This window comes from Carassius gibelio, chromosome A7, assembly GCF_023724105.1.
Source record: "Carassius gibelio isolate Cgi1373 ecotype wild population from Czech Republic chromosome A7, carGib1.2-hapl.c, whole genome shotgun sequence".
Lineage (NCBI taxonomy): Eukaryota > Metazoa > Chordata > Actinopteri > Cypriniformes > Cyprinidae > Carassius > Carassius gibelio.
In genome coordinates this window covers 10,812,821-10,835,732 of record NC_068377.1, presented here as the reverse complement: position 1 = coordinate 10,835,732, position 22,912 = coordinate 10,812,821, and the positions used below count along the sequence as shown (strand labels likewise).

General features: G+C 36.9%; 1 protein-coding gene across 2 annotated transcripts in view; it reads left to right on the top strand.

The window, feature by feature from the left end:
- The window catches only part of mrc1a (mannose receptor, C type 1a), a 179,961-nt gene that overhangs the window by 131,138 nt on the left and 25,911 nt on the right, over positions 1–22,912 (top strand). For both annotated transcript variants that reach the window (XM_052603131.1, XM_052603130.1), the window contains exons 23-29: positions 6,638–6,743; positions 6,932–7,164; positions 9,027–9,192; positions 9,480–9,632; positions 9,881–9,997; positions 10,107–10,268; positions 10,369–10,401. In XM_052603131.1, the coding sequence (XP_052459091.1) occupies positions 6,638–6,743; positions 6,932–7,164; positions 9,027–9,192; positions 9,480–9,632; positions 9,881–9,997; positions 10,107–10,268; positions 10,369–10,401 (970 nt within the window). The remainder of the gene's footprint in view (positions 1–6,637; positions 6,744–6,931; positions 7,165–9,026; positions 9,193–9,479; positions 9,633–9,880; positions 9,998–10,106; positions 10,269–10,368; positions 10,402–22,912) is intronic.

Genomic DNA, 22,912 nt, shown 5'->3' with positions numbered 1-22,912 from the left:
GTTGAGAGATCCCGAATTTTTGGAGTTCATTGATAAACAGATAGATAATTATTTAGAAATAAACACGAATCAAACATCTGCTTCAGTCAGGTGGGAAGCATTTAAAGCTTTTATAAGAGGGCGAATGATTAGTTACACAAATTATAAATATAAGCGCTGTCAAGTAGAAATGGTAGACCTTGAAAGCAAAATAAAGAACATTGAATCTGAAATATACCAAAAAATTACTCCTGATTCTCTTTTGGAACTGCACAAATTGAAAATTAAATATAATGAGCTTTCATTAGATCATGCAAAGAAAAGTTTGATGAGACTAAATTATTATGAGGGTGGGGAGAGGGCGGGTAAGTTACTAGCCTGGCGTATTAAGCAATTACAAACTGAAAGAGCCATAAATTCCTTTCAGATAAAGGAGGGTGAAATAACATTCGATCAAACTGAGATAAATGAGAGATTTAGGAACTACTATCAGACTCTTTATAGCTCTGAATATTCGGAGAGTGCCGCAGAGAGACAAAAAGCTTTCCTGGATGCTTTGGACTTCAAGTCCACAGATTTGGGTTTCATGGTATCTGTTGAAGATGACCTAAAATCTGAGGAACTGTTTGAGGCTATTATCAGTATGAAAGGAGGAAAGACTCCAGGGCCTGATGGCATACCAATAGAGTTATATAAAATTTTCCATCATAAGTTAATTCGCCCCCTTTTGGATATGTACCAGGAATCCCTGAAAAATGGGTCTTTGCCTCCCTCTCTAAATACTGCGGTGATCACTTTGCTCTTAAAACCTGGCAAGTCGCCAATTGATTGTGGTTCATATAGACCAATTTCTCTCTTGAATAATGATTTAAAGATTCTTTGCAAAGTGCTAGCAAAGAGATTAGAAATACATTTGCCCAAGCTTGTTCACATGGATCAAAATGGCTTTGTTTGGGGGAGGCAAGGTTTCCATAATATTCGTAGAGTATTGAATATATTACACGAGAAATCTAATACTTGTGATAATGCACTACTCTCATTAGACGCTGAAAAAGCATTTGACAGGATTGAGAGGCAATTCCTGTTCAAAACTATGGAAAGAATGGGGTTTGGGGATAAGTTTATGAAATGGGTACGGATCCTGTATGCTAACCCTTCAGCTGAGATATTAACAAATGGAACAGTATCTTCCCCTTTCAGGCTTTACAGGGGAACACGCCAGGGCTGCCCGCTCTCTCCCTTGCTTTTCACCTTAGCGATCGAACCATTGGCTATGGCAATTCGTAATCACATACATATTTCAGGTATTACAATTGGCTCCTCAGAACACCGCATTTCACTGTACGCAGATGATATAATTATATTCTCTTCTAATCTAAAACAGTCTATTCCTGCATTGCTAAATTTGATTGAAAGGTTTGGAGAATTCTCAGGATATAAAATTAATAATACTAAATCTGTGTTGCTGTTCCTCCATAAGGCAGAAAGGCTTCTCCCCCCCCCAGTTCAGTCACCCTTTACAATCTCACAAGAAGGTTTTACTTACCTCGGGATTAAAATTACACCAACTGTAAGTGAAATTGTATCAGCAAATTATAAGCCCATATCAGAATCTATAATTGGTCTGCTGAACAGATGGACAAAACTTCCCATTTCATTAATTGGCCGTGTTAATATATTAAAAATGTCAGTTTCACCCAAATTGTTATATCTCTTCCAATCCATCCCTCTCCCTCCACATTCCTCTTTTTTTGTCCTAATGAAAAAAGCTTTTACAAACTTCATTTGGAACAACAAGCGCCCTCGTCTCAGGCTCTCCTTGCTGTACTTGCCTTATGATAGAGGGGGGTTAAACTGGTACTACTGGGCAGCTCAAATTAGAGCAGCAATGTTTTATTTTGAGAAAGACTATCCCCCGACCTGGGTATCTATAGAGGCTCACTCTATTCCAATTCCTTTGAATTTATATCTGTATTCAGCTGATGCTAAGAAGTTAATTAAAGGTACTAAAAATCCATATACCAGAAACACTGTATCAGTTTGGTTTGAGGCTCTTGCTCATCTAGGTGACTTACCACAACTCTCCCGCTTTTCACCAGTTTTTGGTAATGAAAATTTCCGTCCTGGTAGAGCTGATCCAGGTTTTAAAATATGGTCAATTCAAGGTATTTGTAAGGTGTCTGATCTCTATAATGAAGGAAACTGTATGTCCTTTGAAGAAATTAGGACAAGGTTTGGAATTCCCCAAAAGCACTTTTTCAAATATTTGCAATTACGTAGTTTCATTCTGTCAAGACAAGGCCAGAGTTTGGTTGAGCCTCCTCTCTCTACTTTGGAAAATATTACACTTAACTGTTTGAAAGGTAGAGGACAGGTATCTGTGTTATATAAACAGTTTGTGGCCAAATCTAAAGAATCATTTAATGACAGACTTCAAGCGTGGCGCTCTGATCTGCAGGCTGATATAACTGAGGAAGAGTGGCAAATAGCATGTTTAAAAGCCCAAACTCAGACAACGAGTACACATTTGAGACTGCTTCAGTATAAATGGTTGAGTAGACAATATATCACTCCAGTTAAGTTACATCACTTCAACCCGAATATTCCTGATATATGCTATAAATGTAAACAAGAGAAGGGAACTTTATTCCATTGTATGTGGGAATGCACTAAAGTTAATTGTTTTTGGGTTAAAGTATTGAATATTATAAGTCAAATTATTGGTAAAGTAATTCCTCTTGATCCCAGGTTGTGTATATTACATATTTGTCCTCTGAACTTTAAAATGATCAAACATGAATGATTGCTGTTAAATCTTTGTTTGCTGGAAGCTAAACGTGTAATTGCATGTTCTTGGAAAAAAGAAGAAAATCCTGGAGTGTCTCAATGGATAAAGGGGATGACCTCATGCCTTGCCTTAGAAAAGATTACCTATTTTTTGAAAAACAAACTTTAAGTATTTTGGTCCATCTGGAAAGTGTTCTATGACTTTTTGGAGAGTCTAGATGGTGACTCTTTTGTGGAATTGATGGACATTGAAAGTATATAGACATGTATGTTATTGCTGTATTTTTTTTTTATTTTTTTTTAGTATATTTATGTATTTATTTTTAAGGTTATTGTTGTGTTCACTTACGTATTACTATTTTTATTTATTAATTTATTTTATTTATTTATTTTATTTTTTGTGTATATATAGGCAATATATGTGTGTCATAATGAAAAATGTAACTCTTGTCTTAATCTGTAAGTAAATCTTTGAAAATAAAATTATTGTTTAAAAAAAAAAAAAAACTATGAATACATACATGACACAATTTTATTTATAGTTGTTAATAAGTTGTTAGCAAAGATGTTTTAAATATTTTTCACTTAAGAGTCATGTATTCTAATGTAGGGGAATTTACAGTTAAAACCCAAGGACCAGATATTTGGCAATGAAGACCAGGAGTCAGAGATGAGTTCCATTAATAATAATAATTTTACTTAGGCCGCCCCCGTACAACTCAAAATCAACCACAGTTATACCCTGACAGAGGATACTAATTGTGTCAATACATAATTCAATAAAATTCTGATTGGTTCCAAAACCTAGATAAACTCTCCAAAGACGTATATCTGAGATATCAAAGATTTTGTGTTTGTATTTTTTTCCACACCAAGCCACGCCCCTTCATAAGCCCATCCCCCATAACAAAGCCACGCCCCCAAACTCTCACTCTAAGCTGAACTCAAAAGTTGGCAGCCCTAATTTCAATCTTATTATTTACTTGTGCTCTGGCTCCTGTTTTTCCAGGCTTTTTTTTCAAGGCAGGGAGAAAACAGCAGAAGAAAAACGTTTCATTGTGCACTGCCACCTAGTGGCAAACTAGATGTTGCACTTTACCCTAGTTTTAAGTGTTTGCATTAAAGGTCATTTCGGGACTTTATTTGGGCAAAATTGACAGGGTTACCCCAAAATGAAAATTTTGTCATTAACCCTTTAGGCGCCAAAGGTTTTTTCCTAAAACTTTCAATTTTGACATCTTAATTTCAAAAGGCTATATCTTAAAATTGATAAAAGATAGAGACTTTCTGTCAATTATAAAAATATTAAGGATGTTTATGTTTATGTTTATGTAGGGATTACATTTTCCCATCTAATTTGCATATTATGACGTCATATGGGGGTGGCCATATTGAATTATAGAATTTTCATGAAAAGTCACATATTTAAATGATAAAATGCAGCAATTCCTTCCCCCCAAAATGTCCCTCACCTTTTGTGTGCTATATTGCACAATACTGAATGCTCAGGTAAATAGTAAGTAGTAAACAAACTGTGTAAATCTGTGTACATTTTTATTACTAATAAATGGTAGAAACAAACCGAATGCATGTAGCCAGATCTGCCTCGCGCACGCGCTGAGTATGCACAGCTCGGACTACTGTCAGTGTCATTGCGACTCCCCACCTTGCCTCCTAACTGTCCTATGAATACTTCGACCTCGTCTAACATACCCAGTGGCATTAGACAAAGTCTCCACTACAATACTGTTGCTGCGATTGCGGAGAGGTGCGGTCAGAAGACAAATAGGCCTATACATGTCTAGCGCGGTAAAAATCTCCAGCCTCGTCCCCACAACAAATACACGCCTGCTAATTTCGCGATGAACACTCCGACCCCGGCAAACATTGTTCACACCTCTGACATTTGGCAAAGGACCATCTACATTGGGCAAATGATTAACCTTTAATGATTAATACTTTCACTTTCAGTATCACCGTCAGCTTCTGAATGCAGATATTCCCCTTCAGAATCAGTGTCTGCGAATAGAAGTCCCAACACTTCATTGCGGGCTTATTGAAGCTTTATTGATGCCATTAGATAATAATAATAATGATAATAATAATAATCTAATGCCAATACTCGCTGATGTTGACAATATTGGTCTGATAAAATGGCTCACTCTGACACTATCTCCGCTTTTGTTCGCACTGATTCAATGCGCTCTAGCTCAAAGATTTTTTTATTTATTCAGTGCCGCATCTTGTCCAGTAAACTCGACCATGGCGCCAAGAGGGTTAATCACTTTCCCCCATGTAGTGATTTATGACTAATTAACTAGTCTTTGGAACACAATTTAAGGTATTTTGGATGAAAACCGGGAGTCTTTGTGACTGTCCCATAGACTGCCAAGTAAAATACACTGTCAAGGTCCAGAAAAGTATGAAAGAATAGACCGTCTGCCATCAGTGATTCAACTGGAAACGTTATGAAGCAACAACAATACCTTTTGTAGGCGAATGAAAGGCAGCTTACACTCTTCTGTGTCAGCCGTGACACAAGGATGCACTGTTTTCTTTCAAATTAAAGCATAAATATACATATAAAACATATCCTTGTGGCGCGGCTGACACAGAAGAGCATAAGCTGCCTGCGTACAGCTAATATTCCTCAAAATGGCTGTGATGTGGAGTGACACAGTGGAGAAAAATTTTGAATAAAGTATTTTTGTTTTATAACATTTCATACTTAACAGTTGAACAATTAATGGCAGATGGACTATTCTGACCAGAATGCAGCATGCAGAATGTACAGAATGCAGCAGCTCGTCTTTTAAGCGGCAGGAAGAAGCGGGAGCACATTACTCCAGTGCTCTCATCGCTTCACTGGCTTCCAGTAAAGTATTGGATTGATTTTAAGGTTATTTTATTTGTTTTTAAATGTCTCAATGGGCTAGCCCCAGAGTACCTTACAGACCTTGTCAGGTTGCATAGGCCCTCCAGAGACCTCCGTTCAGCCAGCCTGATGGTCCTGGAGGTTCCTAGATCGAAACTGAGATCCAGTGGTGATTGAGCCTTCTCAGTGGCAGCTCCCACTCTCTGGAACTCACTGCCCGTAGCTGTGTAGACTGCTAGTAGCATGTCCACTTTTAAATCATTGCTGAAGACTCATTTGTTTGAAGTAGCTTTTGGCACAGGGGAGCCGCCTTGATGAATGTGTTGTATTCTATGTGTACCTTTATTCTTAGCATTTTGTTATTTCATTGTTCTTATTGTATCAGTGTGTGACTAACATATATATATATATATATATATATATATATATATATATATATATTTTTTTTTTTTTTTTTTTTTGTATTTTACTGTGAAGTACTTTGGTAGGCCCTGGCCTTGGAAATGTGCTATATAAATAAATGTGACACTGACATTGACATTGACCATGCTTTCCATACTTTTCCGGACCTTGACTTGGCAGTCTATGGGACAGTCACAAAGCCTCCCAGTTTTCGACCAAATTATCTTAAATTGTTTTCTGAAGATGAACAAAACTTTAATGGGTTTGGAACAGCATGGGGGAAAGTGATTAATGACAAAATGTTATTTTATTTTTTGGGGGATGGTGTATCCCTTCAAATCTTGCACCATTTACATAATAATTTGTGAAGAGGAGTGGGATGGAGGTGGTCGCCTCAGGTGGGATGGGGGTGAGGGGTTGGTTCTTGGTGAGAGAACATTGGATATATTTAAAAATGAACATTAATTCGTATCTTTCACAAATGTAAAATTTACACAGATTTTTTTTTTTTTTTTTTTTTTTTAATACTTTTGTTTGTTCGTTTGTTTTTCTTTTTTATGCTGAGCTAATTTTTCTTAACTCTATTCCATTCAGAATTATGACTGTGTTGTCATGGTTAGAAGCCCAGAAAAGATGACAGGTGTGTGGAAAGTCAAAGTCTGTGGAGAACAAAGAGGTTTCATCTGCAAAAGGAAAACAGGTTGGAGGGAAAAGAATAATTGCAAAATTTGCATTGCAAAAATGCACTGGTCATACAGTAGTTCAAGCAAATCTCTGCAGTGTAATATTATGACTTGTTTTATAACACAAAACAGTTTTTTGGTAAGCAGTAATTGTTAGACCAGGTCTCTGTTCATTTATAACCTGTATTTCATCCATGTGTTATAGACTCTCAGCTTGCTCGTCCTGTGACAACTGCATTGCCACAACATTTCTTCAAACTAGTAAATGATACATACAAAGTCCAGATGGAGAAAATGAGCTGGGATGAAGCTAGGAGACAGTGTAAAGCAGATGATGCTGACCTTGCCAGTGTGCTTGACTCCATTACCCAGGCTTACACCATACTTAAAGTCAGCAAACTGAAGGAGCCTTTGTGGATCGGTCTCAACAGCAACCTGGTACAAAAATACTGTATATTTTGCAAAGTACATTTAAATTACTTAAAAAGTGTTTAAAAGACATTTGAAAGTAATTAACTGCTCAAGCTAATGCTAATAGTATAGTATACTATACTATACTATACTATACTAACATATTGTGTGCGTGAGTGTGCTCAATTGGGTAACAACGATTTTGCCAAGTAATAAATGTTCTTATGTTAACATCCTTGTGGATCCTGGAATAACACTCATCAACCAGTAAGATTTGGAAGATTAGTGCTGGGACTGAGGCTTCAAAAACATAATTATCCGCATATAATTTACCTCTGATTTTAGTTATACTGTAGGTTATGGTTAGGATGAAAAATTAGGGTTAGTGTGAACACTTTTTTTGACAGAAATTTTGTTTGAGTGTCAACATTATGGTCGCTGCTAGAATATTAAGACACGTTGATAATGTCAAGAATCTTAAGAATTATTATTATTATTTTGGTAACACTTTTATGTGAAGCCCGTATTTATAATACATTATAAGTGTATTCATAAGGCATTATAATGAATGCATAATGCATTATAAAAAAACTTATAATATGTTATATCAACTCATGAATACTCTTAAGAACAGTTTTAATATATTATAATATTTACTTATTTGTGGTTGTAGCTTTTAAGATTATGATGATTTATTACACAATGAACACATTGCATCCACTTTTACTATGGATTATATTTCTCATAGTTATATAAGTCTCATATCTTGCCTTTTTTCTGATGCTACTTTACTTAAAGTGGTCATCATAACAACAATTATAATACATCATAATACTTACGCATTTGTGGTTATAAGTTTAAGAGTATGACTATTTATAACACACTATGAACACCATATTAAATCTACTTCATTTACAGTAAAAATAGACTCTATCATATCTTGACATTGTTTATTTAAGATCTGCACAGTATCTTACTACAGCTTGTGAGTGGTTAGATGTTGAGCGTTATTTGAGAGTTCCTGTGGAGCTAATGTTAATTAATTGATGTGAGATTAATACTCCAACCGAAAAAAATGCTATATTTGATATGTTTACATTTTATTTTGATGGTTCCTTTAATCAATCGACTATAAGTAACTTTGCAACTACATGCCATTTAACTCTCATTGGAGTAGTATGCTCAAGAATGGTAGAATCTAGTATGGTAGAATAAGATGATGTACTTGCAAAGACACTTATATTCAGTTTATCTGTTGGTTGACCATCAAAATAAAGTGTTAGCATATATTTACAGTAGCAGACTTACTAAAACTCTAATGACTGCTAGTTGACATGTAGTTACAGAGTTACTTATCAACAGCTAAGGGGTCTATCAAAGGGTACTATTAAAATAATTAAACTGATATTACAATAAAAATAGTTCAAAGCAAATGTTTCATATTACACATTCATCTGATCTGTTGTCTGATCTTATGTCAGTTAGAAAAATATATATTATTATTATTATCATCATTATAATTACAACTACTTATAAGTTGTCTTTGTTTTAAGCAAAGTAGCATCAGAAAAATGGCAAGATATGAAACTTATAATACATTATAACTATGAGAAGTATAATCCATTGTAAAAGTGGATACCACGTATTCATTGTCTTATAAATCATCATTATCTTAAAAGCTATAACCACAAATAAGTAAATATTATAATATATTAAAACTGTTCTTATGAATATTCATGAGATGATGCAGCATACTGTATTATAAGGATTTTTATAGTGCATTATGCATTCATTATAATGCCTTAAGAATACTGTTATAATGTATTATAAATACGGGCTTCATAGAAAGTGTTACCAATTGTATTGTTATTATTTTGTATTTCATTTAGACAAGTGGCCGGTACCGCTGGGTGGACAACTGGCTTCTAAGCTACAGTAAATGGGCTACAGGAGAGCCCAAAAATAATTTAGCTTGTGTATACATTGACACGGATGGTGACTGGAAAACGGCTGCATGCAGCGACAAGTATTATTTCCTGTGCAAGCAATCCACAGGTATTTCATTCAGCCCCTTCTGCAAGTAAAAAATAAAATAAAATAAATAAATAAAAGATTATCTTACAAATATTTTACTATGTAAAACAAATCTAATTCTAAGGGGGAAAAAAAATCGAATTTCATATTAGATTATATATATATATATATATATATATATATATATATATATATATATATATATATACTTTTTTTTTTAGTTGAATTTCTAATTCAAGATTTTTATATAATATAAAGATTTTAATATAACTGTTATAACTAACTAACTTCCTTTGACTGCCCCAAAGACATTGCTCCCACAGACCCACCTCAAATGCCAGGGAACTGCCCTGAGTCAAAGAAGCGTAAAACCTGGATCCCTTTTAGAGGACACTGTTATGCCTTCATGGCCTCTATGTCTGACAACTGGGCTCATGCCACAGTGGAATGCATGAGAATGGGTAGGCATTACGTACTTGTACAGGTGTAAAAGAGTACATTTATTTGTTTTATTGTTACACAATAGTTTTATATTTATGTAGGAATACTATCATTGAAAGTATGACTTTCTGTGAGAGTATGACTTATTTTTTCTTGGCAAACAATTCAAGCTTTGAAAGTGACAAAAACATAAAAAAAAATTGATTACCCACTGAACAGACCACTTTTATTATGCTTTTTGGTGACTGAAAAATGTATCTTATTTCAGGAGCATCACTGGTGAGTATCGAGGACCCAATAGAATCCATGTTTATTCATCGGAATGTAGAGATCATGCAGGATGGAATAAAATCATTCTGGATTGGCATGCACCGCAGCCATATGGGTTAGAAATGTATTTAATCTAAACAAACAATACTTAAAATTATCTCAGTAGAACCACCTTATGTGTATGTGTGTGTGTGTGTGTGTGTGTATGTGTATGTGTGTCACAGGTGAATGGATGTGGATTGATAATATGGTGGTAGATTACACAAACTGGAAACCCCGGATGCCCAGTGATTTTGATAGTTGTGTGGAAATCCAGTCAAACACTGGTATGTGGAGTACTGCAAACTGCAATTCTTACAAGCCTTATATTTGCAAGACTTCGAAAGGTTAGTTTTCCAATCAAATATACAAATGCAACGTATACATTCAGTTCACTATTAGAGGTTATCTTTCATAAACATGTACAAATATGTCTTTATGTTTCAGTTATACCACCAACAGAGAAACCATCAATACCACGTATGTAACACATCTATATTTCAAATACTGAAAAGAGTTAATAGTAATTGATTTGAATTAGGGCTGTCAAAAATTTTTTAACATCAGTGCTTACTGTTTTATGTAATTACTCATTTTCCTGTTAAATTTTTTTACGTTCAAATTAATTCTGTCTGTTAACACCAACACACGTGTCTGTATGTAACACACACATCCTTGTAGATTACTTTTAGGGGGTTTCACACTGGTCATGTTTCTGAAACAGGGTGTGATTGATTCTATGTCCTCTGCAATGTTGTTATACTGATCTATATATTAGGGATGTCTATTTAACACATTATTCTAATTTAAAAAAAATGTAATGCAATTAATGCACCTGACCCATCCACACTCCAAGACCCACGTATGTCATCTTACATTTAGTAAGGTGTGTTTGACTTGAAGCGTCGAGTAATTCCAAAGCATACAGAGCTTTGATGTTATACTTTAGACACAATATTGTCTATTTTTGCTTAGTTTTGCCAACACAAATATTTATATTAAAGGCACAGCTGAACTTTTGTGCATCCATAATAATATTTCCACAACTGTAATAAAAAAATGAAAATAAAATAAAAACAAAATCCATATTCATAAAAAAAACATATAATATAACTAAGTCATAATTATTGTTATTATTATTATATTCTGTTCACCAAGGTACCAAGATTATTTGATCCAAAATACAACAAAAGCAAAAATATTGTGAAATATTTGTACTATTTAAAAGAACTGCTTTCTATTTGAATATATATTAAAATAAAATGTATTCCTCAGATTTTAAAGCTTAATTTTTAGCATCATTACTCCAGTCTTCAGTGTCACATGATCCTTAAGACATCATTACAATATTAAGACATTAAGATTACAATATGCTGCTCGTCCAAGTGAAAGATATAATGCCAACATGTCAGAAAAAAAAGTAAAAATAAAAAAAAGGATCAAAATGACTTGTAAACTCAATCAGATGTAGCTAATCATCTCAATAACAAACAAGGCCATTTGACTTTTAGCTGTGATCAGCTGTGGTCATTTTGATTAGCTGATAATAAAAGAGCTTTGCTGGAGCATTTCAGTCTTCCGTAGAACAATTGAAGCAAACAATCAACTATGGGTGGCAAGTCACTGTCAAAAGATCTCCTGGGATAAATTGTGGAAAGGGACAAATTAAAAATTCAAAGGCTTTATCAATGCCTATAAGCAGAGTGAAGTGGAAGGTATTTGGTACAACAAAGACCCTCCCTGTACCTGGACAATATCCAGGTACAGGTCATATGTTAATACCAATGTAACACTCCCCAAGAAAGGCCACATGCAGTCACGACTGAGTTTTGCCAAAAAGCACCAAGAAGATTCTGTTGCGTGTGGACCAGTCACAAACACAATTATTTGTTATATTCAATAACTAATCCATAACACCCCTCACCCAAACAACAATGAGGGTCTATGGAGCCTCCCCCCGAAATGCAACTTACACCTCAAAAAGGCAGAACAGGCCTCTGCTTCCAGGGCAACCAAAGACAAATCATATGACAGCACTGGGTTTATTGCTCAAGAAATGCGGGCAAAGCAACTCTTACTCATTATCCTCATGAGAAAGACATGTAATGCCCATAGAAATGGACTGTTCTCTAATCAATTCAGATACAAACCTTTCTTTGAATTGACTCACATATCCTTGGGTCCTTGTGTATATTATTACTGTTTTTGCATATTGTATTTTGTATTGTATACTGTTTTACGCTGTAACGAGGACTGATCGGTTGTGGATTGAATCCATGTGCAGAGATTTATTAAGCACAACAACACAAACAAGAGATCAGATATCGTGGTCAATAATCAGGGAAAGGGTCACAAACAATAATCCAAAAGACAAGGTCAAAGGCAGGCAAAAGATATACACAAGCAAACAATCTGTGACTATGAAAAATGCTTGGTAGAGACAGGGTAAACTGGCAATACTTTGCAACATAATGCACAAACAACATGGCTTATAACAGATGCAAGCAGGAAGTAATGAGAGAAGAAGTAGCAGTGTTCAGTATTTGGGAGACGGCTCCCTCTGGCGGTTGAATGAATGGCGGATGTAAATGTTACAGAATCTCTCCCCCTATGAACACCTCTGTTCTCTGTGGCCGTCACCCTTGGTCTGGGTGCAGGACATTTAGGGTGTGCCTGGTGGAACTCCCGGGTCAACGACGGGTCTAGAATGTCCTTGGCCGCCACCCATGATCTCTCCTCTGGACCATAGCATTCCCAGTCTAGCAGGTATAGCAACCGGACCCCATGACGCCTGGAATTCAGAATCTCCTTTACCAAGTAAGCTGGAGCTCCATCAATGTAAAGAAGCAGAGGAGGTTCTCTCTCCTCAGTAGTGGGGCCGGAAGCAGGGTTGACCGATTTCAACAGAGATGCATGAAAAGAAGGAGAGATATGGTAATGAGCAGGAAGCTCTAGCCTGTAAATTACTAGACTAATCTGTCGTAAGATACTAAATGGGCCTACATACCGTGGGCTGAGCTTCCTGCTGGGGAGCTGCAACTGTAGATCCTAAATAGACAACCAGATCTTCTTGCCCGGCTGATAGCTGGGATGGGGGCCCCTCCTGTGGTCTGCCTTGATCCTCTGGGCTCTAATCGCCCTTTGCAGCCACACATGGGCACTGTCTCACACACATTCACTTTTTCTGACCCATTCGTCCACTGCAGGCACTTCAGAAGGTTCCCCAGACCAAGGGAACATGGGAGGCTGATAACCTAGAACACACTTGAAGGGGGTGAGTCCTGTAGATGAATGAGTGAGTGAGTTCTGTGCATATTCCCCCCCAAGGTAAAACGTCACTCCAACGTTGTTGTTCCCGACAACAATAAGATCTGAGATAACACCCCAATTCCTGATTTAATCTCTCGACCTGTCCATTAGCCTGGGGGTGATAGCCAGATGTTAAGTTAACATTAATGTCCAGTTGCTTGCAGAATGCTTTCCACACACAAGATGTAAATTGTGAACCCCTATCAGAAACTATATCCTCTGGTATTCCATAAACACAGAAAACATGGTGAAACAATGCTTGTGCAGTTTCCATAGCTGTGGGTTGGCTCCTTGGCAGGATAAGACGGCATGACTGGATATTCAAATACGTAACGTAATTGTTTGGAGAAGTAATCAAATGAGGTTCTTATACAATCATTCTGGTCCCAAACAGCTGATGCCCACTCGAGAGCTCTTCCCGTTAACAATGACATCATAAACTAGCACTTAGTCGAGTCTCTAAGAAACGCCTCAGGCTGGCTACCAAAATAGATAGCACTGACGCAAAAAAAAAAAAAAAAAAAACTGCATTTTTCAGTTGAACCATCAAACTTATCTGGTAGAGAAAATCTTACGGGATCAGGCCTGGTCGGTGGGATGGATTGAATGTAGCATGTTAGATGTTTTATTTTGCCGTTTGCAGAGAAGAGAGTTGGCCCTGGAACTCCTTTATCATCTTGCTCTGATAAGTGAACGCGGTCCTGTAGTTGTGTCAACTCTGCTGGATTCTGGTCAGGCGAAGTATTCTGTAACGAGGACTGACACGGTTGTGGGTTTGAATCCATGTGCAGAGTTTTGTTAAGCACAACAGCACAAACAGATGCAAACAGAGAGAAGATATCGTGGTCAATAAGCAGGCAATTGATTTAAATGCTAGAATATATTATATGTTGCTATGCATGCAACATGTTAGTCGAAGAATCTCTAATAGTTTTGCATTAGCACCCAAACCAGTTACATATGCAAAATATCATGCTCGAAGACAAAGAGTCATACACTTTCCCTTCAAATGTTCAAGACACCATTGGCTCTTTGATCTTGCAGAGGTGTGACCTGCATCGAACTTAAAGCCTTCACATTAGTGACCTGCCTAGCTTTTTGGGTTTTGGGGTTTTTGGCTTTTGTCTCTGCTCTCACCACCTTCCATCTTTCACTGGGCCCGCAGTCCTCAACTACAGCAAAGTCTTCACTTCCCATCTGTGAGAAAATTCTCCTGACCATCACAGAGTCAGAATAACGTCTTTTGGAATTCATCACTCTTCAAACCCAGAAGAACGTTATTGCGATTCCAACACCCGCACACTTTCATCTGAGACTGCATCTGGATGCTTGTTCAATGGCCAAGGCAATGCAAGTATCGTACGTTTAACTAAACGAACAGAGTTTAAGTATAAACTGTATACCCCGTTCTAAAATGGCGCTGATGGTTCTGTCACAACTTGTTAACCCTCAAGTGTTATTAAGGTACAAGATTTTGTTAACTTTTGTCACACTTTAACTGTGAATAAATAAAAAATTGAGTGAATTTGAGCAGTGTAAGTGGTTGCTATATAAAAAGTATCAAAAGTGCCCTTGCAGGAAAAGCATGGAATTTACAAAAAATAAATAAATAAAAAACACACGCAAAGAGTCGATTTGATGATTCTATGTGATCTACGTAATCAAACAGACGTTGAACACTATTAAAATCAATTATTATATGATGCAATCAAACTTATAGCAAAATTTGGTAGTTCTGTATGTTGTTTCAGGGTTGGCATCATCTGAGGTCCTCTGAGGGGTTGGCATCATCTCTTCTCAGGTGTTCTGAATGCAGACTGAAGCTTGTGTAAATCCTAGCCCCTAGGGAAAAACAGAGAAACAAATAGAGACAACTAGCATTGCTGCTCTTCCAACAAAGCAAAACAGATTTTTTTAACCCAAGCTGAAGAAGGATAATGTGCATTTGATCAAATATAACTCAAAAACAAGATTATGATAGCATAACTTGAATGCTTGGCCAAAGAGAAGTGTCTTTAATCTAGATTTAAACAGAGGAAGGCTTTCTCAGGAAAGCTATCCCAGAGTTTGGGAGCCAAATGCATAAAATCTCTACCTCCTTTATGTTGCTACCCCACTGAAATGATTTAATACGTTGACATTCGAGTAGACACCGTAAGAACTACAAACAAAAAACAATACATTCAGATTATTTTATTTAATTGAGTCAGCACTCAAAGCTATTTTCATGGCAAAAATACAATTACAAAAATACAAATATCATATCAATACAATAAAAAATAAAACAAAACAAATAAACACAGCAAGTCATATTATATAAGATTTTTTTTAAATTAACACATGCTAAAAAAATCCAAAACCTTTTCAGGCATAATCTCATTAAATATGTCCGTAAGTGAAGTAACTTCATAAAAGAGAATTATGCTTGTAATAAGTCCAGGACAATCCAATAAAATGTTTAACAGATAAGGGTATTTTACAAAACATGCATAGAGTTGGATTTTCACCCTTAAGCAAAAACGCATGGGTCAAACTTGTGTGACCCATACGACATCTAGTGTAGACAACTTGATCAAGTCTATTTTTAAAATTGATAAAAAGTCTATTTGTAATTTCTGGATTAGTTCCATACAATTTATTATTCTTGTACATATTCCACTCTTCTTGCCACTTATTTAAAATATATTGATTAATAATCGGTCTCATATCTGAAAGAGGAATTTGACATTTATTAACTTCCTGATTAAGAGCATCCTTAGCAGCTGCATCAGCTCGTTCATTTCCTGAAAGTCCAACATGTCCTAGAACACAGCAAAAGATAATACTGAAGAACTGATTTAGTAGATAATCCAATTTTGTTAAGATGCAGCCCACTAAAGGATGATCAGTTTTTAAAGTGTCCAATGCTTGAAGACAAGATTTCGAGTCTGTAAAAATTATAGAATTTTTTTGTTGTGCATTTTCAATATGCTCCAAAGCTAAAAGTAAAGCACGTGCTTCAGCAGAAAAAAATTAGCACTGTTTTGGAATACGGATTCCATAGCGTTGATGTCCAGTCACCATTGCTGCTGTTACATGATTTTCCACCTTCGAACTATCTGTGAATATAGGTATGTGAAAAGGGAATTGGTTTCTTATGTCCAAATGTTGCTCAACAATACATAAGCCAAATACAAAACCTGACATTATATTATGCATCTCACAAATTAAAAAATCATTTACCTTATTACCCTTTTCAGTGAGGCGCACAAGTACAATATAAAAGGAAGAGAAAGAAGGCACAAACTGCAGGCTGAGTCTTTCACAAAGCAAACACACACACTTAAATAGCGGAAAGGTGTCGCTCTTTATGGCGTTCCAATTTGCTCATTAAGTTAACTTCATAATAAAAGTCTTTTAACTGCTCCATACAAAAAAGGTCAATGCAATATAGACTTCATATATTTGATTTAACAAATTCTTTACAACAGTTCATTACACTCCCACCAAATCATGAGTCACAATACACAAATGATTTAACAAGCCTCCAACAGTAAAACCAACTTCTGAACTGGACGTTCAATCACGGAAGCCTTACTAAGACCCTGCAGATTTTTTGCCAAATTTTTATCACCAAGATGAACCCGAACTCTCCTCACAAGTCCATCTGAATCTATGGTAGTTTCTACAACTCTACCTAAAGGCCATTTATGTTTAGGTAGATCACTGTCCCTGACAATCACTATATCTCCTACTACCAGATTTATCCTAGGGGTATGCCAGTGCTGTCTAACAGCAATATTGGAAATATATTCTTTGCGCCAGCGACTCCAAAATTGTTCAGCGATATATTGGACATGGCACCATCTTTTCCTGGCATATAGATCTTCTCTAGTAAACTTGCCTGGAGGGGGTAAAACAATAGTGGATTTCATTGTAAGAAAATGATTTGGTGTTATTGGTTCAAGACTATATGGATCACTTAAATTATCGACAGTGAGTGGCGACTGTTTACAATTGACATTGCTTCGTAAAGGCATGATCATAAAAAAGAATCATCAGTTTGTTCTGAAGCCATCAAAAGTGTAGACTGAAGAACACCGTCCTAACCGTCCTAATCTGTCCTAATCTGTCCTAATCTCCCATACACCTCCTGTATGACCTGCACCTGGTGCGTTCAATACGAAGTCGCACTGATTCTCAACTAGGAAATAATTCAGCTTCTCAATGTCAAGTTCTTTGAGGGCTGCAGTTAACTCATTCTTTGCACCCACAAAGTTACTTCCTTGATCAGATCTAATCTGCCGAATTACTCCACGCAAAGCAATAAAACAACGGAAGCCATTAATAAAGGAATACGTTGACAAAGAATCAATAATTTCAATGTGAATGGCACGGGAAGAAAGACAGGTAAAGATCAATCCATATCTCTTATGCACCTTTCGTCCTTGTTTCACAGAAAATGGATTGAAATAATCCATACCACAGTAAGTGTATGGGGGTGAGGGATTCACTCTCACTCTCAAGGCAAGTCAGCCATCCTTTGCTCTTCCACTGGTTGTCAATGTTTTCTACAGTTAAAAGACATCAATTCATTCATAGTGAGACCCTTGAGACATGATCCGCAGGATTATCCTTTGTTGGAACATATCTCCATTGCTGTGGTACAGTGCTTAAATGAATCTGTCGTACTCTGTTAACAACAAACGTATAGAATCGTCTGGCCTCATTATTGATATACCCCAGAAAAACCTTAGAGTCGGTCCAGATTCAGTGATGTCATTATATCGAAGCTGTTCTTTAAGGATTCTACTGAAACTTACGGAAACAACTGCAGCTGTTAACTCCAACCTTAGAATAGTTGTAATCTTTATCGGAGACACACGCGACTTTGCCATTGCAAGGGCAACATGAACATCTTCCCTTTTATTTTTCAGTGTCAGATATGAGCACTGTCCATATCCACTAGGAATATAGGCATATGGAAAATGGTGCAGCTCTACTTCCTTTACCTTTCCAAACTCAGGACGAGCACATGTGCCGGGAAGAGTCACTTTCTTAAAGTTGCTCAAATCCTTTTTCCAACACTCCCACCTTGGCTGCAGCTCAAAACTCAGTGGGTCATCCCAGCCTATACCCTGTCTGCATACTTCTTGTAGTATCTTCTTTCCACGGAGGATGTATGGAGCTAAGAACCCTAATGGGTCGTACAATGATGCAATCGTAGATAGGATTCCGCGCAGAGTTACTGGCAGCTCCTTGAGACAAACACCAAAATTAAAGCAGTCAAGTTCCACATTCCACTGAATCCCCAGTGTTCGCTCTATCAAGGATTCATCAAATGAAAGGTCAGGTTCTCTTATATCATTAGCACATTCTGAAGGAGGGATATTTTCCAAGACAGCTTTATCACTGGACACAAATTTGTAAAGTCCAATACCACCAGTAGCACAGAGTTCTCGGGCTTCTCGAGCAAGCTGAATTGCATCCTCAGTTGTCTGTACACTTGTAACACCATCATCTACATAAAAATTATTTATTGCAAAGTCAAAGCCCAAGGGATACTGATCTCGATTACCTTCAGCCAAATGCCTCAATCCATAACTCACATATCCTGGAGACGAAGACGCTCCAAAGAGATGAACTCTAATTCTGTATTCTTGAGGTTGTTCTTTGAAATCTCCATTTGTCCACCACAAGAGTCGCAGAAAATCTCTATCTGCCTTACACACATGGAACTGATAGAACATTTTCTCTACATCACATATTAAAGCAATAGGGTGTTGACGAAATCTGAGAAGAATACCAGTTAACTTGTTCATCAAGTCAGGTTCTTGAAGGAAATAATCATTTAAGCTGATTCCATTATACCTCGCAGAACAATCAAAAACAACTCTCAATTTGTCTGGTTTCTTAGGATGGTAAACACCGTGATGGGGAACATACCACTAGGGCTGTGAAGGGGGCTGATTTTTACCACCACGGTAGTCATGGACCAACAACCGCCGGTGGCGCGGTGTTGAAAAAAAAAATTTATATATATGTTAACGTATAAATGTATTAATGTCAAAATTTGCTCTTTAACGAAGGCAAGAAGTGAATTTATTCAGTTGCAGAATGACTGAACAGGAGACATTTCAGACACGTGCTCCACTTCACTTTGTCCGTGCTTCCTTTGTGCGAATCCTTTCATATCAAACTGCAAAATAAAGTGTGAAGTGACATTCAGTCAAGTATGGTGACCCATACTCAGAATTTGTGCTCTGCATTTAACCCATCCGAAGTGCACACACACAGAGCAGTGAACACACACTGTGAACACACACCCGGAGCAGTGGCCAGCCATTTATGCTGCGGCACCCGGGGAGCACTTTTCCGCCACCAAGCAAGCTCAGTAACTCCTCATCTGCACGAGCTCTCTTTGAAATAGGAATCGTTGCCATATTTCTTGTTACCATGTTTTATTTATCGCTGTCTTGTTTGTATTTGGCCAGTTTGGAGAAAGCCTCACCAAACCTGACCAGCCAGCATTTGCGATCACGAGAACTTGTGCAAACGCTGATGGGTGACATGAATGCAGATGACTCCAGATCGGCGATGTAGTATTTTCTTTCCCAACAAAATCCATCGCCCAACAGTAAATTAATTTGCTGAATGCATAAACTGTATTTTATTGCGCTCAAATCTGCAAATCTAAAGGAAACACTGTGTTTGAGGTAATTTGTTAATTACTATAGACTATTACAGTTATTACACTTATATACAAAACTTTGTATTATGCTTGCTATAGAGTTTGTGCACTACCGCCGGTGGCAGTAGACAACCGCGGTAGCAACAGACCACCGCGGTGACGCGGTTGTCAGGGCAACAGTCACAGCCCTACATACCACTTGTTGCCTTCACTCTCAACATCTTTAACTTCCTCTGCCTCTCCCCTTTCGATAACATCCTCCTTAAATTTCAAATAATGCTCCCTGTAACTTTGATCCTTTAATGATTTAAAGATGGCACAAACTGCAGGCTGAGTCCATCACAAAGCACACACACACACTTAAATAGCGGAAAGGTGTCGGTCTTTATAGGGTTCCAATTTGCTCATTAAGTTAACTTCATAATAAAAGTCCTTTAACTGCTTCATACAAAAAAAGGTCAATGCAATAAAGACTTCATATATTTGATTTAACAAATTCGTTACAACAGTTCATTATACTTTATGCCGTGTTTCCATTGAAATTACCCGGAACAATTGTACCAGGAACTATTTTCCCCCCAGACCTGTTACTTTCTGCGTTTCCACCTAGGTCTAAAGTACCGTGGAGATTAGGCAAATAGTCTGGTGACATAGGTCTGCACGTGTTTCTCAATACAAATTATGCAAATTTCATCCTCTGTAGTTCAGACTCTGCACATTCGACTTGGGAGTGTGATGTCCGCGTTGGCGCAAATTCGGTAATTCTGCAAACAGCAGCGTACTTGTTAACACCAGTCAGCTCACCTTAGCTACTGCAATTTTCCTCACTGTATATTTACAATAAAACTAAAAAGGCTATGAAATACCACTGCCTGCTTTCGTTTTTCATTTAAAGATAATAATAGCTGCGGAAATGTACTTAGTTAAGGGAATATATATATACAGCCATTACAATGAAACTAAATATTATATCAATTGCCTCTTTTTATTTTTATTTTAACATATAGATAAATTGAATACAGGCCATATCTGTTAGATTTACCCAAAACTAAATATATTTGATGTTTAACCACTAAAGAGACATCAGAGCCAGCGGTGAATGCCAAAAGGACTAGCTGAGTAGAGACTGCTTTAGGCAGATATATGATCTCTGAGCTCCTGCTGATCGCGTGGAGCTGACCGCCTCCAAAATCTGTGAAAACACATTTTTAAATAGCCGCTGTCTTTATAAAAAAACGCAGATTTGAGTTTTAAAAAACTACATTCTCACCTGAAATACTTTTAAAATTGCATTTTTTAATGACACAGTAACAGTTATATTTTGAAAATGATCTGAATAAATGTTTGAAATCACAATGCTGCGTGAACTCAACCAATCAGCATGTATAGTGCCCAAGAATTCCGGAACTTTAAAAAAGTACTACCTCACCAGCAGGGACCTTCTGGACCTTCCGGTGGAAACGTGGCTTTAGTGGACTTTGCTATCCTAGGTACTACCAAAAGTACAGAGTTTTGTGACCTTAAGTTGCGTTATTGATTGTAGACTGGTAGACGACTAGTTATATAGTCGTAATATAGGTATGTATTAATATTTTGTAACTGATGTGGGACTTAATAGGTAACCAACTGTAAAATTAGGGTATGATCATATTTTCTTGAACTGGTAAGGACTCTAGCCAATGCATTTTGGACTGTTTCTTGTTTTTGAGGACGCAGGACAACCACCTAGCAGTGCATTACAATAGTCCAGTCTAAAGGAAACAAAAGAAAAGAAAAAAAATATTAAAAATATAAAGGATACTAAAGCGAAAAGGAAACGTGTTGTAGCTTGGCAATGTTTCTAAGAGGAAAGAATGCTGTTTTTGTAACATGGGAAATATGATTTTCAATGTGATTTTCAAAAGACATGTTGCTGTCTAATAGAACACCCAGATTTTTTAACAGTACATCCATCTAGTTGCAAATTGTAATCCAAGAGATTTTGTGTACTTTTTTTTTTTTTTTTGGTTCAATAAGTAATATCTCTGTCTTATCAAAATTTAATAGAATCAAATTATTGATCATCCAATCTTTTACATTTGTTACACACTCTAGTTAACTTAGGTAATTTAGAAGTTTCATCTTGTTGATGTCACATGGAGGTTAGGGATGAACTCAGGTGCAGACAGAATCCACTACACAGGGTTTATTTGAGACAAAAAGGGAAAACAAAACCCACGAGGGGGCAAATAACTTGACAAGACTATGACTGGAAACAAACAATAAAACAAGAAATTCTTCGATCTGGTATTAACACTACAGGAAAAAAACAATCAACAGGTCTCACAACATTAAGTCAAGGTGTAACAATGAACTGCGCAAGACAGTGAACACAAGGGGATAGAAATAGGGAGACTAATGAAGACATAACAGGTGACACAGGTAAAGCAATAATGACAAAACTAGGATAACAAAGGGGCGAGGCAAGGAAGCGAGACAACACAAGCACATGGCCCAAAGACAAGGCCATGTGCTTGCACACAAAACACGGGCCTGTCATGATCCTGCCTCAAGACTACAAAAAAATCAAGGACACGAAGGCAGAATCATGACAGTTGAGATATATAGTTGAGTATTATCAGCATAACAGTGGAAACTAATCCCATATTTTCTAATAATATTATCAAGGGGCAACATGTATATTGAAGATAGCAGAGGACCTAGGGCAGATCCTTGTGGCACTCCATCTTTACTGGTAATAATTGAGAAGAATCCCCATTTAAATAAAACACAGTGATAGTGATCGGACAGATAGGCTCTAAACCATCTTAACGCCTGCCCTTGAATACCTGTATAATTTTGTAATCAGTCTATGAGTATGTCATGATCTATGGTGTTGAATGCAGCACTGAGATCAAGTAAAACGATGCAGTTCAATAAGATACATCCTTGGTCTAATGCAAGAAGCCAGTCATTTGTAATTTTAACAAGTGTAGTTTCTGTGCTATGTTGTGCCTAAAACCTGACTGAAAT